General features: G+C 53.6%; 4 protein-coding genes across 4 annotated transcripts; 2 read left to right on the forward strand and 2 right to left on the reverse strand.

Moving 5' to 3' along the window:
• Positions 1-1050: 1050 nt before the first annotated feature.
• Positions 1051-2085, forward strand: CTHT_0050950 (uncharacterized protein; the record flags this gene model as incomplete). The annotated part of the gene is made up of 3 exons (XM_006695375.1): positions 1051-1298; positions 1400-1570; positions 1767-2085. 3 exons carry the CDS (start codon positions 1051-1053, stop codon positions 2083-2085), a joined length of 738 nt encoding a protein of 245 aa, XP_006695438.1.
• A 1887-nt stretch (positions 2086-3972) lies between these two features.
• CTHT_0050960 (aldehyde-forming enzyme-like protein) lies at positions 3973-4879 on the forward strand (the record flags this gene model as incomplete). The annotated part of the gene is made up of 2 exons (XM_006695376.1): positions 3973-4373; positions 4429-4879. 2 exons carry the CDS (start codon positions 3973-3975, stop codon positions 4877-4879), a joined length of 852 nt encoding a protein of 283 aa, XP_006695439.1.
• A 931-nt stretch (positions 4880-5810) lies between these two features.
• On the reverse strand, positions 5811-8335 carry CTHT_0050970 (uncharacterized protein; the record flags this gene model as incomplete). Its single annotated transcript, XM_006695377.1, has 3 exons — positions 5811-6010; positions 6089-7838; positions 7895-8335. The coding sequence occupies 3 exons, from the start codon at positions 8333-8335 to the stop codon at positions 5811-5813; spliced, it is 2391 nt and encodes a 796-aa protein (XP_006695440.1).
• A 1226-nt stretch (positions 8336-9561) lies between these two features.
• Positions 9562-10845, reverse strand: CTHT_0050980 (uncharacterized protein; the record flags this gene model as incomplete). The annotated part of the gene is made up of 1 exon (XM_006695378.1): positions 9562-10845. One exon carries the CDS (start codon positions 10843-10845, stop codon positions 9562-9564), a length of 1284 nt encoding a protein of 427 aa, XP_006695441.1.
• Positions 10846-12531: the final 1686 nt, after the last annotated feature.

Below are 12531 nucleotides of genomic sequence, written 5' to 3' on the forward strand. Positions count from 1 at the left end.
TCGTTGGGGAGAAAATGAAGAAAGGTTGGTTTGGCCGAGCAACCGAAGGGATATAGGCGTTTCATGGGGAAGGTCATGGACGGTGCGGCTACAGTGAGGCGTGTTAAGATGAAAGTGATTATTGAAGACATCATGGATAAGGATGAGTGCTAGGCACTCGCTTCTTCGCTGATGCTCTTGATGAAGGGATGGACACAGAAGAAGCGAGAAGACGTTGAAACCAAGGAGGAAAAGGAAACCATCTCATCAGAAGGGATCTCTGATGAAGTGGCTGAGAGTGATCATTTTCAGGAGTCGCGCCCTGTGCGGCGACTGTCACGAAAGAGAGCGCGTTCAGCCGCATAGCGCTCGCCTTGAGCTTCGGAAAACCAGAAGTAAACGAGAAGTAGAGGATTCAGTCGCTCATCTTAGCCAAGTAAGCATTTCTCATGCAATTGGAAGAGATTAATGAGATCAAGAAGCATTCCAGCGCATGGATCTGTTGCTGCCTAAGAAGGGCCCAACTTCTCGTAAGGGAGGTTGGCCTTGGGAAAGGCATCGCAATTACATCTTGGTGGTCAGTCCTTTGATACCTGAAAAAAATGCGTTTTAGCTCACCGATTCCATTGTTATCTCTCCATCCCGTTCGCGGCACTGACATCGACGATGCCGTCTAATGTAGACGTCTTGGTGGAGTGGGGTTTATCAATGTCAATTAGTGAACTCTCGAGCTTCAACTTTCATCTCGTATCTTCTACCATCTTGATATTCAACATATCGGCTTTCTCCGACATGCCCTATATTTCGTGCATAGCGTATACAATTACTGTTTTTATTATCATCTTGAAACTCAAGCATGTCGGCATTATTGAGGAGGGGTGGTGGAGGGACTGATCGCAGTATCGACCCACAGCGGGCCGAAGGCTGAAGGAACCTCGATCGCCCAAAAAATTCTAGGGGCAGCTCTTTGAAACAGCAACGACGAAACAAACAACCCCACCAGATATCCCAACCTCACTTGATCTCGCAACGGCACTCTCGTTAGAAATCTCTCACGCACAACAGACAGACATGACTGAAAAAAAGCAAACGCCATCCCCTGAGTTTTCCCCGCTCGGCTTCGACGAGGACATTGCCCCGCTGCCTGAGTACAAAGCAGCCGGCACGACAGAGGTTGATTTCTCCGGCTTACTCGGAGAGCCCCTCAAACTCCATGAAGACCTGCGGTCGGGCTGCGGCGGGCAGCTCTGGCCAGCCGGCATGGTGCTGGCCAAGCACATGCTGCGGTATCACAGGGAGAAGCTGCAAAGCGCGCGAATGTGGGTGTCTCCTTAACCCTGGCTCCTCGACCTATACCTGGGATATTACAGTATATACAAATTTACTGTGGATGAGGGGCAAGTGCTGATGGGAATTCTAGACTCGAGCTCGGCGCCGGTGGAGGAGTGGTTGGGTTGACGGTGGCAAAGGGGTGTAAGAATCTCAAGCACCCGCTGTACATCACCGATATGGTGGAGATGGAACCCCTGATGAAGTACAACATCTCTCTGAATGGGCTTGCCGACCGGGTGAGGGCCCGGATCCTGAATTGGTGAGTGCTTCATCCCCTCATCCTCCGAACCCCCTTCTCGTCTCCGACTCGTCGACCGGCCGTGCCACAGCTGCAGCATAGCACAGTCATCGGACTCTTTTCGCCAACTGTCGTACTCTGTGTAGGACTGAGAACTGGGGGAGAAGCGTCTCCAATCAGGTACCATTCTTTCTAACTCACAGTTCCCGACATACAGGGGCGAGCCGCTCTCGCAAGAGGTGGTTGATTTCAAGCCGGATGTGATCCTCGCGGCCGACTGCGTCTACCTCGAAGCAGCATTTCCACTTCTCATGCAGACACTCAAGGACCTGTTGGAGCTGGAGCCCAAGGCAACGGTGTACTTCTGTTTCAAAAAGCGCCGGCGGGCTGACATGCAGTTCCTCAAGAACGCAAGGAAAGCGTTCACCGTGACTGAGATCGAGGACGAGGACCGGCCCGTGTTTAGCAGAGATAATCTGTTTTTGTACACGTTTACGCGGAAGGATTCAGGGTCGTCGTCTTCATTATCTTCGTGACTAATGCGCTACCATTACTAGGTTGCGAAGACTTGTTCCTTGCATGTCCAGTGAGAGTGTGTACATGGTTGAGCCACAAGCTGCCATTGGTGAGAGTGGTGTGAACAGAACCGTTCGAGATGAGGGAGGGCAATGACGAGAGGCATGATGGTTTGACAGCATCTCCACATGAAGAATTGCCCCACGGATCGCCGAAGGACGTGGGCAGCGAACACGTGTGCTGCCCTACCTCCTAAGGGTTGCCGACCTCTCGGCTTGCAGAGCCCGTCCTAGGCCCCAAGCTCATGCGGGCACCAGCCCTGCGTCCCACCGACGCACCAACAGCATCGGTTGACATCTGACCGTCGAGATGAGCGGTGGACGTGTGACGGTGCAATGGAGGTCCGAAATGCTCAATCTTGGAAGAGTTCAGGCCCAGACCCGGGAAGGAGGCCAACCACATCGCCAGTCAGATGCCGTTCCTGAGATGGAGGAGATGTGGTTGAGTTATTATATTTTTGACTGGCCTATGGGAGGATTTAGCCAGAAGTGGCATTCCTCAACCGTAGTCAACCGTGCCATGCTTGCTCCCAGCTGGTATATGGTGACGGTGGATGGCTGGAATCGCTAGGATCAGGAATGAGAAAAAAAAAAAACTAATGCTCTTTTGCTTCTCTAAACTGCAAAATTTTGAAGTAGTCGATCGTTAGACCCTGTGAAAATGAAAAATTTCTTGCACCTAGCCTCCACCAGGCCGCCACTCTGTCTCGCTTGCTGTCGCGTTCCGGTTTGCGCCGCCGCTTTCTCATATATTTTCTCACACCAACGCAGCAGACGTGGATGACAGTCTCTGGGCCGCTTGCTTTTCGCTCATGCATGACTGCATCTTCACAAACTTCTGTCGGTGCTGCCAGGTGCCAAGTGGGGACCGATCGACAACGTGTTTTTGGTGTTTCTCCATCGAAGGCAAGGACTGGGCGGGATGTAATTGGCCGCGAAGGATTCCGCTTTGGATGGCAGTTGCTTCGGGGCTCCTTCCAGCGTTGCGTGCCTTGGGATCCTGGCAGGTACAAGCAGCCTGGGTAGGGGTACGAGGATTTGTGCGGGTTCGCTGGGTCACTGTGCCTTGCAGCTGGGAGGGGCAGCGGCCTGCAAGGAACACCCGACTGGCGTCTGGCAAGAGCCATATTTTGCGACTGGGAATGGACTCACCGTCGTCCCCGCTCATCTCGGCTTGGGCGGCGGGACTTGATGGAGCGCCAAGGCTGTTATGGGTTACCAACTCGACAACCGCGTTTCCCCATACAAAAAGTAAGGTTTCTGTAACAGCATAGCTTCGGCCACGCGTACCTCCCCCTGCGCGGTGGTAAGATGAGCTGGGGCTGTGTCATTCCCTAGAAGTTCTAGATTTCCCCGCCGGTCCCTGGGCTGAGCTCTAGCTGGGTCATCGACCCCGGCCCAGCTGGGCGTTTGTCCTGTTCCTGGCATCCCCGGGCCCCGGCTCTCGTGCCGTTGGGTCCATTGCATCCCCTGCTGATCAGCCAAACTTTGATTCCATAAAAACCATCGTCTCTTGTTGCCGCCCAATCCTTCTTTTTTCTCTTGCTTCCTGGTCCCTGCTGTTGGGTGTTTTCTCTTTTGCTCTTTCTCGCTCTCTCCTCTTCTCTCCCTCCAGCAACACCATCGCAATTATCGCAACATTGCATCCATTCCTTTCGTCACTTGCTCAGTGAGCAGGCCTTTCCTTTGCGGATTGCACCATCGGCCATCGCAGCGACGCGGCACAGGCTAGCTAGCTACTTATCGAATCTCATCTTTCCTTCGGACCGGCTTACACGACTCGCTGCCTGGATTCAGCGACATAGATCTACAGATCACCGAAATAAAAACAAAAAAGCTACCATTACAATGAAGTCGACCGCCCTTCTCGTCGTTCTGGCCTCTCTGGCCGCCGCCCAGCCGCACGGTCATCATCACCGTCGCGGCCAGCACGGTCACGGCCATCTTCACAACAAGCGCGCCATCGTTACCCACTGGGTTACCACTACCGTCTACGAGACGGTGACTGCTATCGTTGACGATAGTACCACCGAGATCATCATGCCCAGCTCAACAGCTGTGTCGACCACCTCGACTTCTTCAGTCGTCGCGACCGATACCCCCAGCCCCAGCCCCGGCCGTTTCGCTGAACAGTTGTCGAGCAAGTCCCGCGAGGTCCCGCCTGCTCCTAGCTCCACTGAAGTCCTTCCCCCTCCTCCTCCAGCGCCTGAGCCGACGACTATTGTTGCTCCGCCCCCCGTTGTTGAGACGTAGGTTTCCACTGCTTAAGCTGGCGTGTGGAAGACTATACTGACAAAATTTCAGCCCTGAGGTTCCGACTCCTGCGCCTGCCCCGACTACCACCGTCGTTGTCGTTCCCACTCCCGAGCCCCAGACTCCTCCACCTCAGTCCAACGATGGCGGCAACACCGGCGGCGGGTCTGACTCGAGCTCCGGCGGCAGCGGTGCCGTCTCTGGCGATCTGACCTACTTCCAGGTTGGCCTTGGCTCCTGCGGCTGGGACGACACGGGCAAGGACCACACTGACAACATCGTTGCGATTTCGGCCGAGCTCATGGGCTCTCAATCCAACGGCAATCCGTACTGCGGCAAGACTATCAGTGTGCGCGCCAACGGCAAGACCATTACGGCTCAGGTTCGCGACAAGTGCCCGAGCTGCGCGCGCTACGATCTGGATGGCACTGAGAAGATGTTTATTGAACTCTTCGGGTCGCTGACTGATGGCCGCAGGGTAGTTGAGTGGTGGTTCAACTAAGTGACAATTGGGTTTAAAGAAAGGCGCGCATTGAAACGTGTCTTTGGGGCCGCGGACTGATGTCAAGATCCCTGGCCGATCTAGATCGATCTGGACCACACATTCTTACGTTTGCAACGACATGACGCTGCAACATTGCATTTGATTTCTCCATCTGGCCCATTGCCGAGGAAAAAAAAACACTTGGGATGGGAGAATTTCTTTATATACCCCCGGATTGTTTGCTTTTTTTGGAAAGAAGGAGAGAGCGGATCAAAAAACGTGTTCAAAGTTTTGGAAACGGTTCAAATGAAAAAAGACTGGTTGCCTGCCTTGCATTTGGCGCCTACTCCAAGTTGGAGTGGGACTGGCACACGCAAGATGTCATGAACAGCCAGCTGGTTAAGACTTTGCTTCGGTTGTACATATTTGATACCAATTGAGCAATTTATGAGAAATTTTCTCGAAATTTCCAATGATTGAGTTCATGATGAACTGGAGTGGCTATGAGCTTCAGCCACACACGACGCTGTTTGTGGACGCATATAGCAGAGTCTTAGACTGTAATTGATCGAGATCACCAGTAAGGTGTCTTGAGAAGATGCGTATTTTGGCGAATAGTGCGAGGGCACTCATCGTACTACTATAGCCTGATCTTGAGCTTTAGTCTCTCAGTGGCGAGTCATGAACTAGAGTGACGACCAGGTATCCTACCCCTTATTCATTCAATAGCCACAAACACAATCATCATACGAGTCCACGTAATCATAAGTGCAACTTTTACCAATGTAATTCCCATCTTTAGGTACTGAGGATTTACTTGCTGAGGCTTTGGCCGCGGGGATTAATACTCTGCCAACATATGTCCGATGATGACTCTCGGAACCACGAACGCCACCTCCTGCGTACAATAATCCTGCTTGAATCCCATTTAATCGATATCATGCTATTCTCACCGCCCCAAACTCGTCAACAACCCTTCGACATACCTCCGCGTGTCAATCCCTATCCCCTGTGCGAGCCTGGTTGCACCGTCTGCCGCCCATCCGCCCAATCCTCCTAACCCAGGGATTGCCCCAAGCCCAAACCCTGAGCCGGAAGAAGAGCTGGTGCTACCAGCCGCATGGGAGGAGCTCACCGACCTAAGGTGACCTGTGGTGGAAGGGTGATCGCTTGCTCGGCGGAGTAAGATAATTTCCTTGGCTTTTTGAGGTCTCCTTCTTTTCGCACCTAAAACGCTGCAAGAGGCATCATCATCATTATCATCATCATCACGGGCATGATGAAGACTAACAGCGTCCGGAGGACTGTGCTCAACAACCCTGGTCCATACAATCCACCACCCTCTAGCTGTCTTACATGTCCGTTCCCCTTCTTCCCAAGGCAAGTGGGTAAACGAAGAAGGATCGGTGGGGATTGCCCTGCCGGAGGAGAGGATTGCTAGGATTTGGGCGTGTGTTTGTAGTGCTTCAACGCGGGTCCATATGCTTTGCTGATGATGCTGTTGCCCAGTGCTATGGCCTGTTGGGGTTGTTGCAGAATAAGGGAACGGATCGGGGATGTTGGGGATTGTAGACTGGAGGGTTAGTGTCTCGGTGTCGTAAACTAGATCGAAGATCTGATGTTGGGTTGTAGTGCCCGAGGATGAGGTCGTCTCTACGACGGGGCGTTCGGGTCGATAGGAGGTTGAATGGAGGAGGGGCTTTTGGAGGGGTGAGAGCTGGGCATGGAGGGACTCAGCGAGGGTCGGCCATGTGGATGGGGAAGGTGTAATTTCAGAGAACAAGAGGATATAGATGAACGGTTGGGAGACGTAGATAACTGGTCGCAAGCGAGCTGTATGGTCTCTGGGGAGTTCAGGACCAACCTTGCCAAGGGGTTGGGGGTCCTCAGGCGGGATCTTCCGGGAGGGGTGTTGATAGCTGGGTTTGAGCTCGACGAAGATGGCTTTCGGGTTGGCCTGGGATGAGGTTAACTCCTCTTCTGAGCATTCGGACAGGCCCAAGAGGAAGTGTCCTGTGCTAAGATCTCTCCTCGGCTTTCCGGACTCAGAAGACTCGACCATACCCTTAGACACCGAGCCAGGATCCGAGTCTGACGGCGTTGAAGTGCCAGACAAACCCAACGACCACGACGTGCCGTAACCGAGGGTAAGATAGCTGAACAGCTTATCCATGCTCCCAGGAGTTCCGGCCATGTCTGGTGTAGCAGCCTCCCCTCTCTTCCCCTCGGTTCCAGTCCCAGTTCCGATAGGAATCTTCTTCCCAGCCCCAGTTTTCAAAACCCTCGACTCTTTTGCGCCGCGCTTCCTCCTTCTCCTGGCCGCCCTGGATCCCCCTACTCCAAAGGCATTCTCCCCCCACACGTACACCTCCTCCATCCACTGCACAACCCCCCTCAACGACTTCCTGTCGAGTGCTCCAACTCCCAAGAAAACAGCCCCATCTTCCTCTCCAACCTCACCACCTAACCCCAGCCACTGCTCTTCCTCCGGTCCCTTCTCGGAAGGTGGACCCCCATACCTACCAACAACGACATCCACAAGCCCCTCCACACGTTCAACCAACCCTTCTAGAACCTCTCTCTCACCACTACCCCTCTCTTCCTCGCCCACGCCAATGCCTAGCTCCCCGCTTGCAGCGAGTTTGATACCCCCAAACACGTCGCATGCGGGATTACCGTGGAGCAGGACGTTCCAGGTGGCAAGGAAGTGGTCCCAGAAACGTGTTAGGCTGGCAACCAGCTGAGCTCTGCCTTGGCTGGCCAACAAAGAAGAGAGTGAGGATCCATGATGAAGGAGGAAGAGGTCGTAGGCGCGGAGGAGGTCTGCTCGGAGCAGAGATGGAGGTTTGACTTCGCGGGAGGAGTACTCATATGCTGGCTCGGGAGGGAGAGGATTAAGGTTTGGTGCTGGGGGAGGTGCGGATGAGGAAGTTGGGGTTTTGATTTGGGGCAAGGGGAGACGGGTTAGGTCGATGGACTGTTCATAGTCAGCAGGTAGGTCAGTTGTGATGAGGTTCGTTAGAGAGGACTCACAGCCAATATCCACCAGCCCTCTTCAACCTCAACTAAGATAACCCTCGCTTTCTCAGTGTCAATTGTATCAACCGGCTCGCCGTCTGAGAAACTCTTTGCAAATTCAACCATCCCTTGGGCGAGACCGATTTGCCTTAGACGCTCATGACGTTCCTCCTTGGACACTGGGTCTTTATCTTCAGCCACAGCCTCACTGTCTCCTGTTGCTCCTGCTGCATTTGGACGGCTGTCCTTCACAACCGATTGAGCACGTTGTCGGTCTCGCCGCCTTGGTCGGCGATGACGCCGACGGGCTTGTGAGAGTGTGGAAGCCGTGGCATAATAAACGATTTGGTCCTCGAGGGTTTCATCTGTAGTGCCGAGGGCTGGGTTGTAAATGGCGAGAAAGCCCAGTTGGGCGGGGATGATGCCTGACGGCGAGGGTGATACAGGTGTGGTCATGGTCTATGATGTGATCATGTGGCAGGTGATTAATGCGAGCGGGGAGATGTGAATGAGATAGACGACGAGTTTCCAAAAGGGTCGGTCAGTAGATGAAGATGAAAATTCATCGGTCGACTCGGGAGCCTGACCACTTGGGCTGCGAAAAAACTCAGATGGGTTGTGACCAATTACCAAACTCTTGCTAGAGATAGAAACAATTCATTTTTCTCCAAGCTAACGGCCGGAATGCTCATCTCTTTTGGATGGATGTGAGCTTGTTGGTTGTGAAAGCAATGTCAGACAAAGAGAGGGTGGCCTCCCCTAAGACAGACTAAAATCTTGGCGGAGCTTCCCGTTTTGGTGAAATTGTTAGTGGCCGCCAAGGTGTCAGCACCTGAAATCGAAGGTTTGTTGCTGTATACAACCTGAAAAAAAAAAAAATTCAGGCAACGAAGATGGTGTAATTGCTGAATCATGTGTCAATCAGGGTTCATCACACACCAATAGTGTTAAGTTACCTGCTTGAAGCATTAATGAGCTGTTGAGGTAGCTTATAGCTGCATGCTTAAGAATTCTACTCTTACCAGCAATGATCCACATCACAGCGCTGTGCAGCAGACAACGAGGAGGAGAATGAAGAGATCAAAAGCTTGAACTGGAACAAAGAACTATCATCAATTATAAGAACATAAACACAATATTGCGCTCTTATCCGATCACAAAATTAATACATATACTGCCAACCTTCAGACAAATATCCCCCATCAATCATACCATCCCAAACCAGGGCACTCAAACCAAGTCAACCTGGACCCCCCAAAAACCATCCAAGGACTCCGATCCCAATGCCTCTCTCACCGACCGGAACCGAAGCCCAACCCAAACCCCAATTCCATAACCACAGATGCCCATAACCCATAGCTAGCAATGCAGAAATACAAGGAACACCAATGCTAGCCGCCCGCTACACGATGCTTCCCCACCCAATGCTGCCACTTATAAGTAGAGCCCAACCCAAATGAAAAAGATGAAATGGCAGTTAACCTTGCTACTTGACCCAGATTAGGGGTCGTGCATAGACAAAGAAAAATAATTGGAAAGACCAGAAAAAGGAAAATTAGGATAGGGGAAAGAAAGTGAAGAAAATAGAGCAGAAAGCAGCAACTAAGCAGAGGGGGAAAAGAAAATTAACTTGACAACGCCCTCGAGGCAAACCTAAAGGGGATGCAGGAACTAGACACCCCTTAAGCAACATCAATCTCCATGCTGGACGCAGCATGCTCGGTCACCCCCCTCAGCGGGCTCCTGCTCCTCCCAACTGGGGTGTTCTCCCCCTGCTCTTCCTCTTCCTCTTCCTCATAATCATCCTCCATCTCCTCATCCCATGTCTCATCCTCCCCCTCTTCCTCGTCCTCATCATCATCACACCCCCAACAAACCTCCCCATCCTTATCCCGGTTCCACACCAACCCATCATCCATTTCCTCATCACTCTCCCCCATGCGCTCCGCAATCCTCTCCCCAAACCAGTACCGCGCCCTCTTGCTCTCCCACACCTCCTCCTCAATATCCTCGGCCCAGCTGCCATAAATCCCAGACGTCTTCCTCCGCCTGTAGCTCACACCCCCAAGCAAGCCATGGTGTAGCGCCCTGCGAGGGGAATGGCTGCTCATGACCGGTACGCCCCGCACATACAAATAGCACACCCTTTTGAGCGCTTTGTTAAAGAAAAAGTAATGCAGCGCCCAGATTGCACCCTCCTCCTCATCAAAAGCCCCTTCTTCCGGAGCATACGAATACACCGCACACTCCTCCAGCGCCATCTGCTTATCAATCAAAGCCCACATTTGGGGGCCCCAGTACGGGGCGGGGTTGATTCCATCCCCCCCACCTCCCCCGCGTCCATCCAGAATAAGCTGAGTCGGAGACGTGTAGCTCGAAGCCCTGAGCGCAGCAGTCTCGGCATCATCCCCCTTCTGCGGGCGGACACTGGACAGAGTGGAATCAATGTGTGCCATGACCCGGCGCAAGACACGCTCGCGCTTGAAGTCGGCGGGCCTCAGGACTTGAGAGAAGTCATAGTCGGGGTGGGACGCGTTCAGTGTTGCGATGAGGTATGCGAAGACGCGGCGGGAGGAGACATCCTCGAGCGAGCCGAAGGCTGAGTCGGTAGCTGAAGACGAAAGCCGGCGAGATGTGGAGCTGACGGAGAGCGTGGACGAGTCACGGCGGGGTTGGGGATGCTGAGGAGGTGAGGAAGCGCTGCCGGCTCTTGTACCCTGGCCATTGTTCTGTTGTTGGGCTTGGGCTTGCGCCTCAAGCGACTGGGTGATGTTCTTGTAGAGCTTCTTGTCCGAACCGGCGGCCTTGGTGGTGTAGAGGTCACAGCTGCCGGTTACGTGGCAGTCGGGGGTGTCGAAGTTAAGGGCCGACTTGACGATGTCGAAGGACGGGAGCGAAAGGAACTGTGCGATTGAGGGGAAAACATCAGCGAGGGACTCGAGAGTGACTTCGCGCTTTAGGCGCATTGGCACCGACGGTGAGGTTGGCTTACCTTCATCTTAACCGTCGTGATCAATTATTGCGTCGCGATAGGCATGAAGTTAGATGCGCTGTCGAGATGTCGGTGTCGCAATGCAAAATGCGGGGTCGTCAAAGCCTCCAGGTTGTAAGCGCAGTGGCGGGTGATAAGCGCAATGAAAGTGTCGAATGTCGGAGCAACTGACGGGACCAAGCAAGCAACACAAGAGGCGCTCGGGCCCAGCTGTCAATGTGCGATGCAATGTGTGTCCCAAGAGACGGAATAATTGGCAGGATGGGTGCTGGCAGCTGAAGATGTTACCGAGTGGCAGCGTCGAAAGAAAATGCTGTGTCGCCAATTCAGCCGTGGCCAGAGAAGTTGAGAAATCGAAAGCTGACAGAAGAAAACAAAGCACAGAAAGAACTCGATTTGCTGGCAGGTGTTTTGATCAGCAGCCAGGAACAGCGCGGGTAGCTTTGTGCACAAGCTTAGAGCCAGATAGGTCAGGCAGCCAGAGCTGCGGGAAGGGCCGCGTGAGTGGAAGAAACGTAAGAACAAAGAAGCCGAAGCCACTAAGACCGTGCCTTGCACTGTCGAGTCAAAATATGATCGTCTTCGTAGGAGTAGATGACCGTAATGAAGAGCGACAACAGACAACAGACAAGCTGAGAACCCGAACTGGCAGGCGGGGATACGGAGTAATCAGTGCGTAACAGTCAGGTAATTGTTGGATTCAAGACAGTGGATAAGAGCGAGTGATGCAAGCGTCTAGGAGCAACGATTCGTCGAAGCTGAGAGAGAGGGGACTTGGATGCGAGGATGCGATGCAAGCAAAGAGAGGGGGGGGGGGTTTCTAGGGGGACTCGTGACACGCTGCTGACAAGCTGCTTGGCTGGGGCTCTGGGTTACTTGTTGAATTGCTGCACGGAATGTCCCGGCCCCCCCCCGTGCTCCGTAACGGGCCGGGGAATCTCGCTGAGGTGCTGGATGTCTGCTGTCCTGTGTGCTGTCTCTCGGTAGTGCTGGTCACCATCACGGCATGCCACTGGCTGCTTGAGATGCCAACAACCCGGCCAGTCCTTGCTGTTTGCTTGTCAGTCGCTCACAACGTCTCCAGAGGACTCCAGCTGCAGCACCCCGGTTGCTTGCTCGGCTGCACCGCTTGTGTCAAGCGCAGGCCAGCGCATCCGCAGCACATTTCACCCGCCTATCTCTGCCCACCCACGGGTCTTGGCTGCCCCGCAGACGGCATCATCCCGGTCTCGGCCGCATCGCCGGGTCCACCGTCCTCGGCAGCGCCCCCCGTTTCCCCGGCTTTTGGTGACATACACTCGAGTGATCGCCGGGTAGAAACTCTGCTCGGAGAGAGCAAATAGAGTGCCGTGAAGAACCCACGAGGGCTCATGTTGCGCTTCCGGCGACGAAAATGCGCTGGGTGGATGTCGATCCAACCGCATCTGACATCCTGCCTGGTGGCGTGAGTCGCGCCTAACCACGTGGTTGCGGGCTTGCATCATGACTGGATCTTCAACTGGGTCTGTAAATTAGGTACCGTTGTATCGATTAGGTTATGAAGCAGTCGCCCGCGGTCTCTGCTCAAGCGTCGAAGCATCGAGACAGAGGCGCATCGGCACTGGCATTATCTACATAGATCCCATCTCTACCAGATTCTAGCAATCTGCGAAAGGAGTTT

Source organism: Thermochaetoides thermophila (assembly GCF_000221225.1).
Source record: "Thermochaetoides thermophila DSM 1495 unplaced genomic scaffold scf7180000011820, whole genome shotgun sequence".
In the NCBI taxonomy this organism is placed as follows: Eukaryota; Fungi; Ascomycota; class Sordariomycetes; order Sordariales; family Chaetomiaceae; genus Thermochaetoides; species Thermochaetoides thermophila.